The 18,539-nt window shown below is 38.2% G+C and overlaps 1 protein-coding gene across 32 annotated transcripts in view; it reads left to right on the forward strand.

Moving 5' to 3' along the window:
• GARNL3 (GTPase activating Rap/RanGAP domain like 3) overlaps positions 1 to 15,556 on the forward strand; it is a 55,979-nt gene extending 40,423 nt beyond the window's left edge. For 28 of the 32 annotated variants that reach the window (XM_080561689.1, XM_080561695.1, XM_080561702.1 and 25 more), the window contains 10 exons: positions 4,084 to 4,200; positions 4,913 to 5,085; positions 5,383 to 5,541; positions 7,582 to 7,648; positions 9,257 to 9,364; positions 10,106 to 10,224; positions 10,648 to 10,783; positions 11,647 to 11,856; positions 13,188 to 13,299; positions 14,103 to 15,556. In XM_080561689.1, the coding sequence (XP_080417815.1) occupies positions 4,084 to 4,200; positions 4,913 to 5,085; positions 5,383 to 5,541; positions 7,582 to 7,648; positions 9,257 to 9,364; positions 10,106 to 10,224; positions 10,648 to 10,783; positions 11,647 to 11,856; positions 13,188 to 13,299; positions 14,103 to 14,259 (1,358 nt within the window). In that variant the 3' untranslated portion in view covers positions 14,260 to 15,556. The remainder of the gene's footprint in view (positions 1 to 4,083; positions 4,201 to 4,912; positions 5,086 to 5,382; positions 5,542 to 7,581; positions 7,649 to 9,256; positions 9,365 to 10,105; positions 10,225 to 10,647; positions 10,784 to 11,646; positions 11,857 to 13,187; positions 13,300 to 14,102) is intronic. The other 4 variants (XM_080561697.1, XM_080561700.1, XM_080561706.1 and 1 more) reach the window with 1 other exon arrangement.
• The last annotated feature ends 2,983 nt before the right edge of the window (positions 15,557 to 18,539 follow it).

The following is an 18,539-nucleotide window of genomic DNA, read 5'->3' on the forward strand; positions in this document are numbered from 1 at the left end:
AATGTCTCCCCAGAGCCTTTTCTTATCCAGGCTAAAAGAACGCAGCTTTCTCAGCCTTTCTTGTAGGTGTTCCAGCCCTCTGATCATTTTTGTGACCCTTCTCTGGATCCACTTTATCAGGTCCATGTCCTTCTTGTGCTGGGGGCACCAGAGCTGAACACAGTACTCCAGGTTGTATCTCACAGGGGCAGTGTGGAGTGGGGGAGTATCACTTCCCTCGACCTGCTGGGCTACACTCCACACTTCTTTTTGTGCAGCACAGGATATGATTAACTTTCTGGGCTGAAGGTAGACATTACTGGCTCATGTCAGATTTGTCATCCACCAGTATATAGTTGGTCTCCAGCTACTGTTAGAACTCAACACTCTTTGGAAATCTCCCTAGCTGAATAATGTGTTTGTTCAGTTGTACAAAAACGTGGAGGAAATTACTTATGCTGTCACTGTTCTACCAAATGCGTTACTGGTTTTTGTTCTGTGATGTGTAACCACATTTTAGTGCTATAGATTATATTTTCTTGAGTGTTCTGGTGTGTAAAAAAAAAAAAAAAAAAAGGCAACTTAAAACCTGTCAGTCCAAACAACTTTTTTTTTTATCCTCATTTCAAAAGGATTAAATGTCCCTAAAAGATGCACTTTTTCAATTAGGTACTTTTTACTCAGAAGTCTGCGATTGAATTTCACGAAGTGAATATGCACAGTGCAAGAACAGGATCTGTATGTGTAACACAGATAAAAGAATTACAAATATGGTTGTTTTATTGTTTTTTACCACATTATGTCTGTTTGCTCAATATTAGCTGAAGTTACATTTACCTAAACTAAGGGTAAAATGTGGTTCCTTTTGTATCATTGGGAGTTGCCCATTTTGGCTGGACCTGATGAAGTTCATCCTGGAACCCTTGCAGAACCAGCTGAGATTACCCGAGAGGCATTTGCAGTCATCTCTGAAGACACCTGGTGGGTGGGTGACATTTTTGAAGATCTGAAAAGGGTAGTTGTATCTGAGGCTTAGTTTATGAAGCTTCTAGAATAGATAATTGCATTTAATAGTCAAAACGCTGTAATGATTGGTTAAACCTGAAGAGAGAGATGTTACAAGCCATTTTGAGGTAACACGATTAGGCATTACTGGCATCAATTCATGATGCTTCAAGCATATGTTGATAAAGACTTTTTGTGTAAAAAGTTGCGGAGATTTTTGACTGCTGTTGTGGGTGCTTTCTGAATCATTTAGAAGAGAGAAAGTTCTTTTGTTCTTGCTAGCATCCTTGCCCCTTATTTTTGTTGTGGTTTAACCCGGCTGGCAGCTAAACACCACACAGCCGTTCGCTCACCCTCCCCCCTCCCTCTCTGGGATGGGGGGAGAGAAACGGGAAAGTGAAGCCTGTGAGTTGAGATAAAGACAGTTTATTAAGACAGGAAAATAATAATAACAATAATAATAATAATAGTGATAATGGTAATAGTATTAACAATAATAATGTGTAAGAAAACAAGTGATGCACAATGCAATTGCTCACCACCCGCTGACCGATGCCCAGCCTATTCCCGAGCAGCCGGCCCCCCCACCCCGGCCAGCCACCCCTATATATTGTTTAGCATGACGTCAGATGGTATGGAATACCCCTTTGGCCAGTTTGGGTCAGCTGTCCTGGGTCTGTCCCCTCCCAGCTCCTGCTGCACCCCCAGCCTGCTCGCTGGCAGGACAGAGCGAGAAGCCGAAAAGTCCTTGGCCTGGTGTAAACACTGCTCTGCAACAATTAAAACATCAGCATGTTATCAGCGCTCTTCTCATCCTAATCCAAAACATAGCACCCTACCAGCTACTATGAGGGAACATTAACTCTGTCCTAACTGGAACCAGGACAATTTTGCATTTGTATACCATAGTGAAATTGAAATCTGGAGTGGAAGAAAAGTTATCGTTGCCCGTTATTTTCAGACTATGCCTTAGTCTAGTTTTCAATATGGTCTTCTGGAGACCCTCTTCCTATCCCCATGGTGACTGATTTTGGCTGATAAAGGAAAATTAGAAAAATAATGAGTTAGATGGGTAAAAGCAATCTTATATTGGGTGCACAAATTGGTATTAAAGACTGTATGGGTTTTTAGGATATAATAATATGTTTCAAGGTTAACTTTGTATGTACTTTAAATGCATCCTTCTGATGTACTTCAAGTGCATCGAGGTAAAAGTGATATTTTAAGACTCAAGCAGAAAGACTGATGTTTGTGTTATGAAAATGTTCATATAGAATGTGGTATTACCAGCACTCAGTTGTAACAGCCAGGGTTGAGATCACTTTAAGGCGGCAGCTCATTTAAGAAGAAAATCCTGTTTCTACTGCTTTCTAGTACCCTGTGCATTTCCAGGAGAGAGGAAATGTTAACAGTGAAACTAGAACTGAAGATAATGATATCACTGACATTTTTCAGGTCAGCATACCGAGAGAAGGGGGTATTGTAGGCACCAACAATACATCTGGTATTAATGACAGATGCAGAAATTGCTTTGGTAGCAGTGCTCTCTTTTCTAATGTTGATTAAATTTGTCTTAGTAATGAGAGATGAGTTATAGAAGTGGATCCACTTTGTCCTCCAAACATGTTTGTTTATTTTTTTGCTACAACTTATTTTGTGAAACACCTAGATACGGTGAGGGGGAAGGAGGAAGAGCTCCTTCACTTGGAATAATCAAGTCTGTAGGAGGTGAAGAAAAACTCTCTTAAAAAAACCGACACCGAAAAAAGCTTGGATAATGGTCAGTTTCATGAGCAGCCACAGATAGATGTAACACTGCAGTGGGGTTGTTTGGGACATCTGCAAAACAACTAGTATCCTGAAAGACGAATGCATTGAGGAGTGCAATCTCTAGGATGCATCCTATAGGACATACCTGACAAAGAGACAAAGCTGAATTAATGAGTAGTAACGCGGTTCTTGAACATTTGATTTAGCTTATGTTTTCTGGCCTTCCTTTCAAAAGGGTGAATTTTGCTTGCCATTCTTCCTCCATGAACTCATTCACAGAAGCACACATTCTTGTGTGTACATTCTTGAAAAGAGAGAGATTGCATATATTTTATTTTCCTTTTATCGGTGTTAACAGTAAGAATTTGCTGGTTGCTCAGTGTTTCAAGTTGTGGTGGACTTAAGGAAACATTGCATCTTCTTTACTCTTACACCTTCTATGGGAAAAGAAGGTCATAAAGGTTCCACAAGCTGCCCTGATTCATGTTTATCTATTATCAGAATTGAAGGCGGCAACTGTGATCTTGCTTTTGTATTTACGGTAGGATCCACACTGACTATATATTAAAAAAGTGTGCTTATGTTTCCAGCTCTACAAGTTAGACTAGTAAAAGAGTACCCCTTTGTCAGAAAATCTTGCTTTGCTTGCATTTTAAGAAACTTGGCTTTTAGGTAAGAAACTATTCTTAACAATAGCTTATTTCCAACTGTAAATAGTAGTGTATCGTTTATTTATTTATTTATTTATTTTAAATTTAGGAGTTGTGTATTCTACTCATGTCTATCTTTGTGGAAAATACATTTAGCCATGGTGGTGGATGCTATAGTATTTTTGCAGTTGGAATATGCCTTGAACCTAACTTGCCTAATTTTGAACAACTGATAAGCAAAACCAGTCCGCATCTAAAAGGTTTTCAGACTCTGTTAAAGATCCAGGTATCAGCTGCTAGGCTGGATGGTTGCAGGATTTAAAGTTAACCCTTCTTCTCTTGCCTTTAGTTTGTATCTATCGTATTTTCACTGCCTTCCAGCTGTGTAGGTTTCACTGTTCTGAGGCTCCTATCATTCGTTGCTGCAGCACCATCTGATGGGAAACTCTGCTAGTGAACTGAAAGGGTTGCTTACTGGAATTGTAGAGTCTAGACAGAGTTCACAAGCAGTCTTTCCTTCCTGTCACATTGCTGCTTACCCTCAGAGAAGCAAAATTGTTTATCTTTGCTTTCATGGCAATGCTCTGTCTGTTAGGTGCTTCATCTCTTTGGAAGTATTAATTTCAAACCACCACTGTCTTTTTCTAATTTGCTGTTTCCTGGCTTTCTCCATCTTCAGGGAAAGACTCTCGTCTCCTTGTCTTCAGATTGAGTGCTGTCCAAAAAGATATAGAAACAAAGCAGATGATAAGAAGCAAATATGACTGCAGAGAAAATAAATTGGAGAGAACAAAAGGTGGCTTTATTATCTTGTGTTAAAAGCGTCCACTGTGGTATTGTGCCAGTAGTTGCCAGGGTTTATTAGCTCCCTTGAGGCTGTTGTAGGTATTCACCTTTAGTTTTATCTCTGGACAGTTAATTCAAACTTTGTTAAGCTTATATGTGAAAATAACGAAGGGTACAGTCCAGCCCACCATTTGAGAACTTGGTAAAAAATACCATGTTACTTGGCAATCACTGCTGATGAAAAGCTCTGGAGAAAACAGGTATGTTGCTTTCAGGATTGAGGTGTATAAGAAAAATTATGCATGGATGTAAGACTGAAATAAAGGTCACTATGAGGTAGAGGAACAATGGCAAATCTTTTTAAATTAGTAGTGCTTAGAATAGTTTGGGTATTGCAGATTATTTTAGTAGATGTAAACGTTTTCCGATCTTCAGCATCAAGCTTCCTTGGAAAGCTGGAAACTACAGAATAGAAAAAAAAAAAAAAAAAAAACATATTTACTCTTTTACTTGCAAACGGAGTAAGGGGGAAAATAGATTTCAAAAGAGTTATGGCCTTTTGTCTTTTTCTAGAATTTAATATTGTCCTGTTGGGATGTTTGTAATTCTGTGGTGCTCAGGCATCAGATACCCATTGTGCTAACCATCATACAAATACAGAACAAAAAAAAAAACAGTCCTTACCCCAAATACTTACAATCTAAATTGTTTTTTTTTCTTAGGTTGCCATTTGTATGCCATTAATACTCACCATGGCAGTGAACTGAGGATTGTTGTGGCTATTCGGAACAAACTACTACTCATCACAAAGAAATACAATCCATGCAACAGTTTAACCAGCAGCTCTCTGCTATCATTACCTGAATCTCCAGTAGACGAGTTCCAGTACATCCGAGTATGTGTAATCTAATCACTAATTACTTTTACAGACTGGGCAGCGCTCAGCTAGTGGGGGAAAAAGGCAAAGAGCATACATTTTATCTTCTGGAACCTCCATACAGATGTAAGTGAGAAGCGATATGATGGAGATCCCTTATTTATATGCCAAAGAAATATTTCAGACTTCTTAAATTGTCATCTTGTTCTGTATCATATTTCTCTGCTTAGAGTACGTTCCTGTAAATTCATGGAGTAATGCAGTATTCACACTAAGAGCCTGAAAAAGAGAGTAATACTATTATTTATCTTATAGGAAATATGCCTTTCTGACCCTCCAGTGGTTATGACACTGGTGGATGGACCTACTGGAGACAGTGACAATATGATATGTGTGGCATATCGGCATCAGTTTGATTTAGTTAATGAAAGTACTGGGGAGTCCTATAGACTGCATCATGTTGAAGCAAACAAAGTAAGTTTCTAGCATTGAAACTGTTTTCTTGCAGAATTGGTCCATGCTGTGCTGTATGTTTCTAGCATTGAAACTACTTTATTGCAGAATTGGTCCATGCTGTGCTGACCTCCTGGGAGCAGCATTTATGGAGATCCTCATGTCTCCTTTACTTTTCACTTCTGTAACTTCTACTTTAGGGTACTCTGAGGCATTTTTTGCTTTTGGGAAGTGTGATAATAATCACTCCTAGGAGAGATAGTTATAAGGTGTGACACATTAGGAAAGAGCCTGTGTTTCAAGCTCTGGAATATTGCTGTTGATACAAATGCAAAGCCGTTTTTCTCCTTTCTTAGTCAATATTTTGATTTTTGTCTTTTCTTCATGGTCTCAGTGTTTTATTCTTTTGGAGGTTGCAGAAAAATAATTTCAGGTTTTGGCCACCATTATCTCATTCAGATTTGCCTATTTGCATGTACTAAAGCTGAAATATTTGTGTATATCTTTTAGTTCTAAACTCCTGCCCAGCCAAGTAATACATTAACTGTATCTTACTAACTAGGACATAGGGTTGGGATTTAAGTAAACATCCTGATTTTCGGAAAAGAGTTCAAATGTTTCCTGCTGCTGGGAAGATAATGATCTTCAGCATGTTAGAAAATCAGATAATTTTAACAATTTCTTAATACGGATGTGGATGTATAACTTTAAACGTAGTTTAAAAAAAAAAAAAGGAACCTTTTACAGGGTTACTCTTTTGTGTTCTGTTGACTTCTCTGCTCATAACGATATAAGGGACGTCTCTTTTCATTTGATGCTTCTTGTTGATTTTTTTTGTTGTTTTTTGTTTGTTTTTTTTAAATCATCTGTATTTCTATTCAGATTTGATGATGAAGAGGGTTGGTACTCCTAGCATTGGCAATACAGCGTTAAGCTTCTCCACAGCGATGGGAATCTATTTTAATCTGGATGAGAAGGAAATACAATTAAAGAATGTGGACAGACGAGAACCGCCCCCCTCTGTTCTCCTCCGCAGTAACCCTTATTTCCTTTGAGAACACAGACAAAGCAGGAAGTTAATTAGAGCTGTGCCAGTGATTTTTGTGTTGCTGAAATTGGTCACCAAATTATTTCCACAGGTCACAAAGCAGAAATGTCTTTCAGTTGCTACAAAGGATGGATCAAAATGTGTTTTGTATAGATATATATAAGCTTCCAGGTCTGTTCAACAGTTCTTGCCCTATATTTGTCCTAAATCAAGAGAACACCTACTTTATTGCACAAAGGAAAGCCAAAGAACTGCTGTTCGTGTAGTCAATCTCCAGCCCTGCCCAAGTAGCAAATAGTGTGGTCTAGGAGACATTTGTCTAATCCAATCTTAAGTATTTCATCAGGGAGGTCTCATTTTCTGAATGTATATACTACTTCTTATTGGTGTCTTGTGTTTTTTTTTTTTAATTTAACTGTAAAAGACAAATGCAGGATTGAAGTATGAGAATGTAAGTAGCCTATGCTATGCAAAAAACAGTTTATCCAGCAGTGGTTCTCAGTTTCTAAATTCAGCTTATTCAGTAATTCTTGAAGTACATCCACGTCAATCAATGTACCTGTTAGTGGTTTTGATCCAATAATTGGCACTTTCGATCTTTCTGCTAGTCATGATTTTCAGTGGAGCTTTTTAGATTTCACTTTTTGGAAAGAATTGCTATTTTTAGCATAGCGTGTTAATTCAAAGCTATCCTGAAATAACTCCATTTCCCAAAATTTATATTGTCAAGTAAGTTAGGTATGTTTGTATCACTTTATACTGTAGGTATATATTTATACTGAAGGTACAGAATTGAATATGCATTACTGAAATACAGCATTGAATACAAAAGAAATTGATTTCCATCCTATCAGCATCCTGAAAATGAATCACAAAAGAGAAATAGTATTTTTTTTTTTCTTTTGTCTGTAATTGTGCACCAACTGATTTGATTGCTTCTTAGTCAAAACCTGGTCATAGTAACATCAGTATCCCATCTGCCTGATCATTACCCTTTCCCATTATCATTGCAGGTTAATTTTGTTGCAGCTATTGATGTGTATGAAGATGGTGAAGCTGGCCTACTGTTATGTTATAACTGTAAGTAGTTAGGGAAGACTGGAAATGATAATATCTCAGTATGTAATTCTTTCTTCATTGGAGTTTAGATCTGTATTTTAAAATGTCAGTGTTTAATGGAAAGTATTTCAAAATACATTTTTTTCAATTTAAGTGCATATTAGAAGGACTAGAAATGGAAGTACTGTTTTATTGCAGTGTGTGTAATTGGACAGACATTACCACCTTACTCACAAAAGTCCTATTTCTTCAGATCTATCTTACTCTTTACCTGGTCACACACTAGGTGTTTCCAAGACATGTACAATTTAGTATTCCACCCCTTTTCTTCTTTGTGCTTTCCCATTCTGTCATTGTGCTTTCTTTCCTTCTGCACACTTCTTTGTGCTGTCACATTTTTTGGTTGTAATTCTCTTAACCTCTTTTTATAAAACGGCCTTAGATTTAACATGCGTATGCTTTTCTGTGCAGTACATGTAGTTTTGCTTTCAGTCCTCAGGAAAATCAAAGTTATGAGTATGAAACATCCTTTATGAGGTGATGCTGAAGGACAAAGCACAACTTTCTGTTTCAGATGGCGTGTCCTATTTGCCTTTCCAAAGTGAGCGTTGATGGAAACAGGATAAATACATCTACGTATTCTAGCATTGGCTGTTAGATTGGTACCACAGGGAAAAAGTCTCTAAAGTGTATCTTTCTATGCTCTGTGAGGCCTCATTGGTTCTGGTAGTTTAACAGATCCTACCTAGTTCTGGTTCACTCAGCACTGCTTCAGAACTAAAAAGTCTGCAACAGAGTAGCGTGAATTCCCAAACCTGTATTTCTGTGCAGAATCAGTTCTACTCTAATAGGCTCATCACAGAGTCAGAGCTAACAAACTTGGTTGATCCTAAGGTCCTAAAGGCTGTTGCACAGGGTTGCAGCAACTTGAATCCCTATTTGTAGGGCCCTGTCACAGGGAAACCTCCTTTGGTCTTGTGACAGTTTTACAATTATGAAAGTATCATCATGGAACAAGTATGAAAACACATGATTTGACAGTGTTCCAAGTTTGGATTTCAAACAAGACCTTTTTTTACAGTTGTGGATATAAAGTTAGTTTCAGTTTAAGGACACCAATTACAGAAAAAAAAGGATTTTACCTAAAAATAGAGAAGAATAGAGAAGAAGTAGATTCACAAGTTATATGATTAATGAAATCTTGGTATCTGTAGTATCCCATGTGTATTACAATCCTCAAAGAACACAAACTGTGCTAGTATGTGGCTGCTTGAAGGGTAGTTCTTACAGTCAGAGGGGTACAGCTCTGCTTACATAACTTTCAGAAATGTTCTTACCTGTTCCTCTATCCATAGACAAAGTAAGGAGCTGATGATTATTGAAACAGAATAATACTTTGTGAAATCTGACAAGTTATTAAAATGTAGCTCTTATTTTTATCTTGTAAACGTATTTACAAAGGAAGCACATTTCCCTTATGATCTGTTTAGATATAGAGGGACTTCTACATAAGTGTTTGATATTTATCTGTGTATTATCCACACTTCTGTAAAATCTACCTATAATGTTGGTGTTCGTCATTTGCACTCTAAGATATTGGAGGCTTCTTTTTTCCTTTTGTTGTTACAGATGTTTGCCAATATAGAAAGGTGTGTCCTTTTAATGGAGGTTCTCCACTCATCCAGTCATCGGCTTATGACTTTCACTTTAGCTGGAATCAAGTTCCTTACGCTGTTGGTAAGAACATACCTCTTTTTACCCTTTTTTTCATTACTGTTTAGGCTTGCACTTGGCCATTGGTGGAATTGCAGCATGTGTGCTAGGAATATATAAGAACAAATATAAATTTAAAAATAATTTAACATACATAAATCTATATTTAATATATTAAAATTTAATAAATATGGATTAATTAATTCTTATAAATAAGAATTTCTTCATGGAGAGGGTGGTTAACCATTAGAATGGACTGCTCAGAGAAGTGGTGGAATCCCTATCCCTGGAGATATTTGAGGGAGGTGTTGACATAGCACCAAGGGACATGGTTTAGTGATGGAACTTTTGGTAGGTCAGGTTGATTGTATTTCATTTACTTGAAGGTTTTTTCCAAGCTAGATGATTCTGTGATTCTCTAGGCGTGTTGCATTCATGATGCCACTTCAGCTAAGATTCTGCATATGATATCTTTAGTAAGTGGAGCCTTGGGGCCAAGTTTTTCCTCTGATAAACTTTTTTTTTTTCCTTTCTCTTTTTTCTGTTTTTCATTCTCCGTTGAGTTTACATTCTGCCAGGCATGGAGAGTGAAGTTTTCTTCAGGCTTGTTGTATCTGAATGTCCATCAGTACAGTAGACAAACCTTGTCATAGGAAAGGGAGATACCAGAGTAGGTCAGATACTCAAGAATTGTTTTCAGGGAGCATCTGAGAAACATTTACATTAATCATTCTTCCTTGCCAAATAATTTTTGTTTCATTGCAGTCTGTGCTTTCCCTTATATCCTTGCCTTCACTACTGATTCCATTGAGATCCGATTAGTGGTGAATGGAAACTTAGTCCACACAGCAGTTGTGCCTGAGCTTCAACTTGTAGCATCAAGGGTAAGACACAAGAAAAGCATGTTTGACTATTTGTGAGGTGTTGGGACCTAATTCACATAAAGAGTTGCTGAAGCCAAACCAAACCAAAACTGACATGTTTTCTGATTTGCATTAACTGTTAATCTGTGTGCTCTTAGCTTGTAGTGAGTACAATGAGAATCAGAATTGATCTAACTGTCCTTTATTGCTTGCAGTAATGCAGAGCTGAAGTATTTGATTATTTATGGGGCAAATGCTCTTCTGAACATCACAGAAGTTCTCCCCATTTACAGTGAGATAGCCTTTCTGTGGCCAGCTCTAGTTGACTTAGCAGCAATACAGCAACAGTGGCAATAGAACATAGTGGACAAACATTTGAGCTCTTATTCAGCAAATGTTTAAGAAAGTTTTGCTATACTAATGATGAGTTCTTTGTGATTTCAGTCAGATATTTATTTTAAAGCTACTGCTGCAGTAAGGGGATCGTCTCATAGCAGTTCTAAGGAAATGAGTTCAAGGAGTTCTCCTCAAACACCGACGGCTTGTGAAATGGCAGAATGTCCTCTTTCTTCTTCAGAAGGTAACATGGTTTCCAGGCAGCTTGAAGCTTCAGTTATTATCTTTAGTAAAATGAAATTGATCAGGTAAAAGATTTTGTTTTCATGGCTGAGAGTCTGGAAGATGGAAACCTTTTTATCCACAGATCTGAAGCACCTGGCTGAGCTTTTGCCCCATAGTATCTCTTCTGAATGCATAGCAGCACTGTTTTGAAGAAATCATTTCTGTAGGTGGGGAAGAATTAAGCTTCACTAGCTTAATGAGTCTTTGGCAATGTGGCCAAGACTATAAGGCAAAAAGAGGTATAAAATTGTGGGAAAACTTTCAGACTTCATGTATGCCAATCCTTTAATTTATGAACAGCTAAGCTATCAATGGCTAATTAAACTAATGCAAACTAAGGGCAAGAAGTATTTCTAGTCTCAAAAGAGTTAATAAATTTAAAGTTAATAAATGGACAGTAAATTTGGTGTAACATGATCTGTGAACAATCGATCTACAAGGGAAAAATAGTGGAGAAACAAGGGAACACCAACTAGATAATGCAAGATATATGTGGATCTAGTTCATTTAGATGTATTTAAATCTGCTGCTGCACTGTTGACAGAAGGGGAAAAGAGAAGGGAATTGGAATTTCAGTTTTTAAGACAGTCAATATGCTTTTTCTCAGTAAGCCAAATTGTCTGTCTGCAAAATGTGGTCGTATTTCTTCATCCTCCTAGCCTATTTATATTGAAAGATACAGTACAAGGAAGATCTTTGTTACTTGGGTTAAAAAGCACCCCACATAATGTTTATAACTTTTCTGTATAACTTTTCATTGGAAGTATTTAGAACTGATACTGGTATGAAAGTGTAACGTTCTTTTTTCCTTCTGCATTTCAGGTGAAATTTCAGGCAAAAACCTGTACAAAATTCCTCTCAGTAATCTAGTTGGGCGAAGCATTGAACGACCTCTGAAGTCACCTTTGACTCCCAAAGTCATCACTACTCCAACATCTAGTGGTGTTACCTCTCTTCCTGTTACTCACTCACTATCCTTATCTCGTATGGAAATTAAAGAAATTGCAAGCAGAACACGTAAAGAATTGCTAGGTAAACTTCCCTTGTTCTTCTGTACATATATCAATTACCAAGTACGTAATTTCTATTTTTTGGACAGTCACAGTCAGATTAGTGATATGCAACCAGTGTTCATAAATAATTAGTACAAAGAAACAAATAAATCAGTGTGAAATGTTATTTGCAAATACTCTAGATAGTGTCTGGTTGAATTATTTCCACGTGGAGGCCAGTGACGATTGGTGTCCCTCGGGGGGGGGGGGGTCTGTCTTGGAACCAGTACTGTTTAATATCTATATCAATGACATAGAGAATGGGATTGAGTGCACCCTTAGCAAAATTGCAGATGACACCAAGCTGAGTGGTGCAGTTGATACCAAAGAAGGAAGAGATGCCATTCAAAGGGACCTGGACAGGCTGGAGAAGTGGGCCCACATGAACCTAATGAGGTTCAGCAAGTCCAAGTGCAAGGTGCTGCACCTGGGTTGGGGCAATCCCAGACATGAGGACAGACTAGGAGAAGCACTCATTGAGAGCAGTCCTGCAGAGAAGGACTTAGGGGTTCTGGTGGACAAAAGGCTCGACATGAGCCAGCAGTGTGCGCTTGCAGGCCAGAAGGCCAACTGAATCCTGGGCTGCATCAACAGAGGAGTGGCCAGCAGGTTAAGGGAGGGGATTGTCCCCCCTCTACTCTGCCCGTGTGAGGCCCCACTTGGAGTACTGCATCCAGGTCTGGACCCCCAACGCAAGAAAGATTTGTACCTGTTAGTGCGAGTACAGAGGGGGGCTACAGAGATGCTCAGAGGACTGGAGCACCTTTCCAGTGAAGAAAGGCTGAGAGAGCTGGGGCTGTTCAGCCTGGAGGAGAGAAGGTTCCAGGGAGGACCTCACTGTGACCTTTCAATAATTAAAGGGGTCTTGTAAAAAAAGATGGAGAAGGACTCTCTACTCGGGTAGATAACGATAGGATGCGGGGAATGGTCTTAAACTAGAAGATGATAGATTTAGACTAGACATTAGGAGGAAGTGCTTCACTGTAAGGATAGTGAGGCACTGGAACCATGTTGCCAAGAGAAGCCGATGCCCCATCCCTGGAGGTGTTCAAGGCAAGGCTGGATGGGGCCTTGGCCAACCTGATCTAATGGGTGGTGTCCCTGTCTATGGCAGGGGGGTTGGAGTTAGATGATCTTTAAGATCCCTTCCAACACAAGCCATTCTATGATGATTCTATGATAAGGTAACCATATTCTAAGCCAGCTAGGAACTGTTTAGTTAGTAATGAAAACCATCAAGAGAGATCACAATGTTTTTGTGAATGTCTTATTTCCTTTAGAGAGTATTAAGACTTTTATTCCTTTATTGAGGCCTTTTGGATGAACCTATTCCCAAGATGGAAGGTGCACAGAAGCAAAAAAAGGCTCCTCGAAGACAGTCAGATCCCAAGCAGGGAGCGGTAAGATCAACTAGTAGTGACAGGTAAATATATGGGCTTTAGAAAATAACCTAAGTTAGACTGTAAGTATTTTGGGAACTAATTGTTTCTCAACCTTTCTACTCTAATCTTAGTTCGGTGTAGACTGACTGAGGCCCTTGTATACTAATGTGAATTTCATCCTACTGTGTATGAGAGTATCTGAATACTATCAGTACTGAAATGGTTATACCTCTTGCTAAAGATATGTTATGAGCAAAGCAAGACTAAATGGGACTTCGTGGGGACCTGGTGCAGTTGAGACGGTCATTAGGCCTACTACATCTGCACTGTGCAGACTCACTTGCTGTTTTCTTCATATCCTTGTGTCTCATTATCTCTAAAATAAATTTTGCAGATAAACGCTATTGCATATGTCTGTCTCTGCTTACCAGACCCCCTGCCATTCTGTTTTTTTCATTGGTTTTATAACCTGCATTTGTGATAAGTAGCAGCAGAATTTAGCCAAGATATAGTAGACTGAGATTATTTTTTTTTCAATCTGCTGCAGTGTAAAACTGTATTTTATTTGTTTCACTATTTGAAAATTATATGGAGGGGAGCATTCATTAACGTTACCTTTGGGCAATAATCTGGTGTATGTAATCTTTGTTTTAATATGAGTTGTTATCAAGGCTCTGGTTCAGTGCTAGCCTGGTGTTGAAGCAGAGTAAAACAGAGATAAATTCAGTTTTAATGGTGTGTCTCCTCCTTTGGGATAACTTGATTGTATGCAGAAATAGCCACTGACCCTGCTTGCCCTTACCTGTGTATTGTTTTTCAATAACTTTTGTCTTCATCTTTGCAGATTAATCTCAACCTCTTTTGAAAGCTTTTCTGAGAGTCGTCATCTTTCCACTAGTTCAGATCCTGATACTGTAGCAAACAGAGAGGAGAGCTCACCATCTAGCTATCCATTCCATCTGACTTCTTTATACGATGAGGACATCATTGACTTGAAGTGAAGACCAACAGACTGTTCCTTACTTCACCTTTTCTTACAGATCTGTGAGCTCTGTAGGAATGTCACAAACACTGCTTCTAGTGGTAAAATGTGGCTGGAAGTATTGGTGATTAATCTTTATAGATCCCATGTTGTTCTGGCTTGCTTAGCCTGATTTGGTGATGCTTACATCTTTGACGTATGTATGTTTTCTTATCTCAGTTAATGAAACATTACTTTTTGTGGCATTCTAAAGGTAGGTAATCAATGAGAGCTTCAGGCTGAAAATGAAGTAGAAAGTATTATTTATTCTGAGCTTCTTATATTTGAAGTACCTGAGTGAAAGTGGCATTCAGTTAATTGCCGTTACTAATGTCATGAGCTGTTTTACAAGTGTGTACCGTGTAGAAAGAAGAATTTGATAATGTAAATCACTCATTTTGTTTTTTCATTCTTAAAAAAAAAAAATGCTTGTAGACAAGGTCTTTCCAGACAGTACAAGCGCAGTCTGTCCTTGAAATGATGGAGCTGTGTTTTATTCACTGAGGAGTGATGGTTATTCTATAAAGATCAGGTAACACAAACGTGCTGTTTTCTTTTCTCTGACCTGTCCTTACACATTTTTTTTTTAAGAGAAACTTGAAAACTGTTTTGGCATTAAGAATCTTTGAGTAGGAGGACTTTTTATAAGAAAATACAAGCTTTCAAATCTTCCATAAAATTGAAAGTCAAACATACAGTGTATTTCTCCACTACTGGAATGCTGTTTCTGTAGTGCACCTGCAGATTTCCTCATGAGAGGCAGAAGCCTGTGCCCTGATTTTCTTTCTGACTACACAAAGATTCCTGTGCTGGCATCAGAATTAACTGTTGTCTGCTTTTACACCAACAATAGAATTCATTGCTCCAAGTAAACATATTTTTCTAAATGGACCGGGCTGAAGTTTTACTGCCAAGAAGCTAGTTTTCTATGATGAAATAGTCATATTAGATCTTTTGTTTTGTTAAAGGACGGTATTTAATCATTAAAGCTTGATTTTTTTAACCCTTTCCTCTATGCCAAAAATCAATTTTAGACAATTTTTTGAAGGGGTTTGCTGTTTTTCATGAAAAAGTGATGCTTCCAGGCTTTTTATATATGAAGATTTGGGCTTTATTAGGGTATTTCTTGTTCTTTATGTGGAAATATTTCTGTATCCTTGATTTATTTTGTAATACCATTTATGTGTCATGATTTCCCCTGTCCAAGCATGACATCTGGTGATTTGTGCCTTTTGCTTCAGTCTGTCTGATTATAAAACTTTTTTTTTTTTTGCAAAGTTTCATGGTATATGATGACTTTATTTCTCCGCCTAAGAAAATATGCAAGGCCTTAACTGAAAGGATTACTTCTTATTCTCAGTCAGAGTAGCTGATCAAGAATAGAAGCAGTATTTTAAACATTAATTAGTGCAGAAGCAGTATTAACCAGTGGCTACTTGTACTTTAGTATTTTTGCACCTAAATACGTATGGGGTGAACCTTAGTAAACACCTGGAAGTGCCACCTCAGAGTCTTTGCAAGAACTTGTAATTCTTTTTGAGAATGTCTCGGGTGGGGGGGGAACCAGTATCCATTTACTCTGTTCTACTTATCTGGTTAGCTATTGTTTAAAAAAAAGTCAGTCTCAAAGTATCATGTAGTCCTTATTCTGCTGCAAGTTGTAACCACTTGTGTGGACTCATTGAATCAATTTTAGGGGAAGCACTGTTTGGGCTTGGATATTTTTAGAAAGCAGAAGCATCACCTTTTTCCATAAACAGGTTTCTCAGTGTAGTATTTTTATTTCTGTTGTGTGGGTGTTTTTGAAGACTGTACCAGTGTGCTGCAAAACTCAGGCTTTAATTAAAATAAAATTTTAACTGGAAAGTTTGCTTTGAACTTTTAGAATATCAGATTTTAAATGTATTGCAGAGGTTCACCTCTGCTATTCTAGCATGATTTAACATGATTAAATGATAGCTTGATAGTAGTTGAATATACATGTGTATACATATGTTGATTAGAAAACTTGTTTGAAGAACCTGAACAAACACACATTTAGGTATCCTGAAAGACACAGAAAGACCTTATAGATGGAGCAGTAGAGAGATCAAGAAGAATGGAGGAAGCTTGACTATAACTGAGCTAGGGTGATAGTCAGGATGCGAAACCACAGCAGTGGCAATAAAGTATTGCTATGAAGTGTGTGTGTGGAGTTCTGCCTGTAATAGCAGCATTGATGACATGTAGCAAATACTAACAAGCAGCAAAAGTACTGTAAGGAATACAGCAAAAGTCTGACTGCTTAAGCTAGACAAAAAAAAAGAAAAAAAAGGATCAGACTAGCTTCATGGTATTTATTTTATCTGGAAGAGGATGTTGGAATAATTTTAGGAGGGAGGAAGCATAGATCCCATATCAATTGGCTTCTCTCTCCCCTCCAGTCTGAATTTTATGGTATAGTTTAATGTGTCAGATGCAAACTGTTATACAGGTCACATTGGGAACTACCGGACCTAAAATAATATTACTCGTACAGGACAGGCAGGATCTAAACACTGGAAAAAATGACCTGTCTTCATTCCTTAGGTATGCAGTAAGTGCCTTAACAGTACTGTCACTTCTTGAGTATTTACTTCTGTGGTCAACCAGCATGTCATGCAGGCACGTAGGAATAATATTGGATCTAGCAAAAAGAGGTGAAGGAGGGATCAGGCAGAATTATTTTGCTTTATATGACTCTTAGGTATGGTAACTGAGGCTTTAGGTTCACATACGTGTAGTTTACTCTCTACTTACCGTACAAGAGCAGCCTGGAGCGTAGGTAGAAGGCAGGGAACATGGTAGTTATGCTTGAATTTTGTTTGACACAAGCCACAGGAACCAAAGTGTGTGAAGTTCTTTTTCACATTTGTCGTATCTAAAAGACAAAGTATCACACAATAATGTGAAACTGCTGGGAAAACTGGACAAATAGCCAGTATACGAGTAGTCTTGTCAGACTGTGGCATGAATTACATGCATCTTAGTGTGATGAGACGTTGTTCTCTGAACTAGCTTCTAGCCATTGGCTGTCTTAAAGTAGTGTCTTAGATCCATCCTATTCAGGCTCTTGATCTAAACAAAAGCCAACTGGTGGTATTGATGGATAGGTTCTTGTTCATCATTTCTAAAGGCCACATTTTTCATACATCTTTGTAATCTCTCTTCAAACCAGTGTCAGGTGATCAGGAAACATGAAATGGCTTATTGGAAGGCTACTGCGATAGACAGGTATACTGTTCGTTACTACAGCCCCTTGGAATCATGTTATTTCTCTTCCTCTTTGTAACATGCGTCTACTCATTAAAGCTTAGAAAGAAGCCTTGGACACAAATAGCAGCCCTGTCCACCCTAAGCACGACCATTCCCACTTTCACATCTTGTGTTAAAACTGCTATTAGTAGCCTGTGTTCTTAGTGTTGGCTAATCATCATATGCATGAGAAAAAAGAAAATCTCTAAAACTACAGCTATGATGGGTAGATGCTTTTTCTAATAATGAGGAATACTGAATAAAGCTTGCTACCACCTTCAACAGAAGGGTAAAAAAATTCCTTCCACTAAGGAAGAATTGTTACCAGCTTGAACAGTTGCTATCAAGCTAAGCTAAACTGAAGGCCAGTTATGAACTCTTATTACAGATACGTTTCTGTAGGAAATGTTTCCTGCTTCACTTGATGGATGTGTTGGAGGAGGTGGGCTTTTAACCTCTTCTGTACAGTAGGATTGTCATCACTTCAGTATCGTGTGTTAGTCTGACTAAATTATAGGAATGTAATTTACTTGGTTCAAGCAGTGGGACTGAACAGGCAGCTAACTTAGAATGGACATGTACCTCCTCAACACCATGGGACACAACACATGGAATCACAGATTAGGTGAGGTTAGAAGGGATCACTGCAGATCATCCAGTCCAGTAGCTGCCCCCATGCACCTCCATTCAAAACAATGAAAACTGGAGCAGCTTGTTCAGTATGGTGTCATTCGATGTTGATTATGTTCAAGAATAGAGATGCAAAATTTTGAGCAACTCATCATCCTTGCATTGCATTTGTACAGCATGCAGATAAACCATCACAGCTTTGAAGTGTAAGTAGGACTTGAGAGCCCTGAGACATTAGTTAAATCCTTCCCATGTGCATAATATGTCACTCAAGGCTGATGAGCCCTTTCCAAGGTCTGTACCAGTTTGACATTTAGGAACTTTGAAGAGAGATAAACCTACCTGTGTTCCAGACTA

Source organism: Anser brachyrhynchus (genome assembly GCF_964034855.1).
Source record: "Anser brachyrhynchus genome assembly, chromosome: 19".
Taxonomy (NCBI): Eukaryota; Metazoa; Chordata; class Aves; order Anseriformes; family Anatidae; genus Anser; species Anser brachyrhynchus.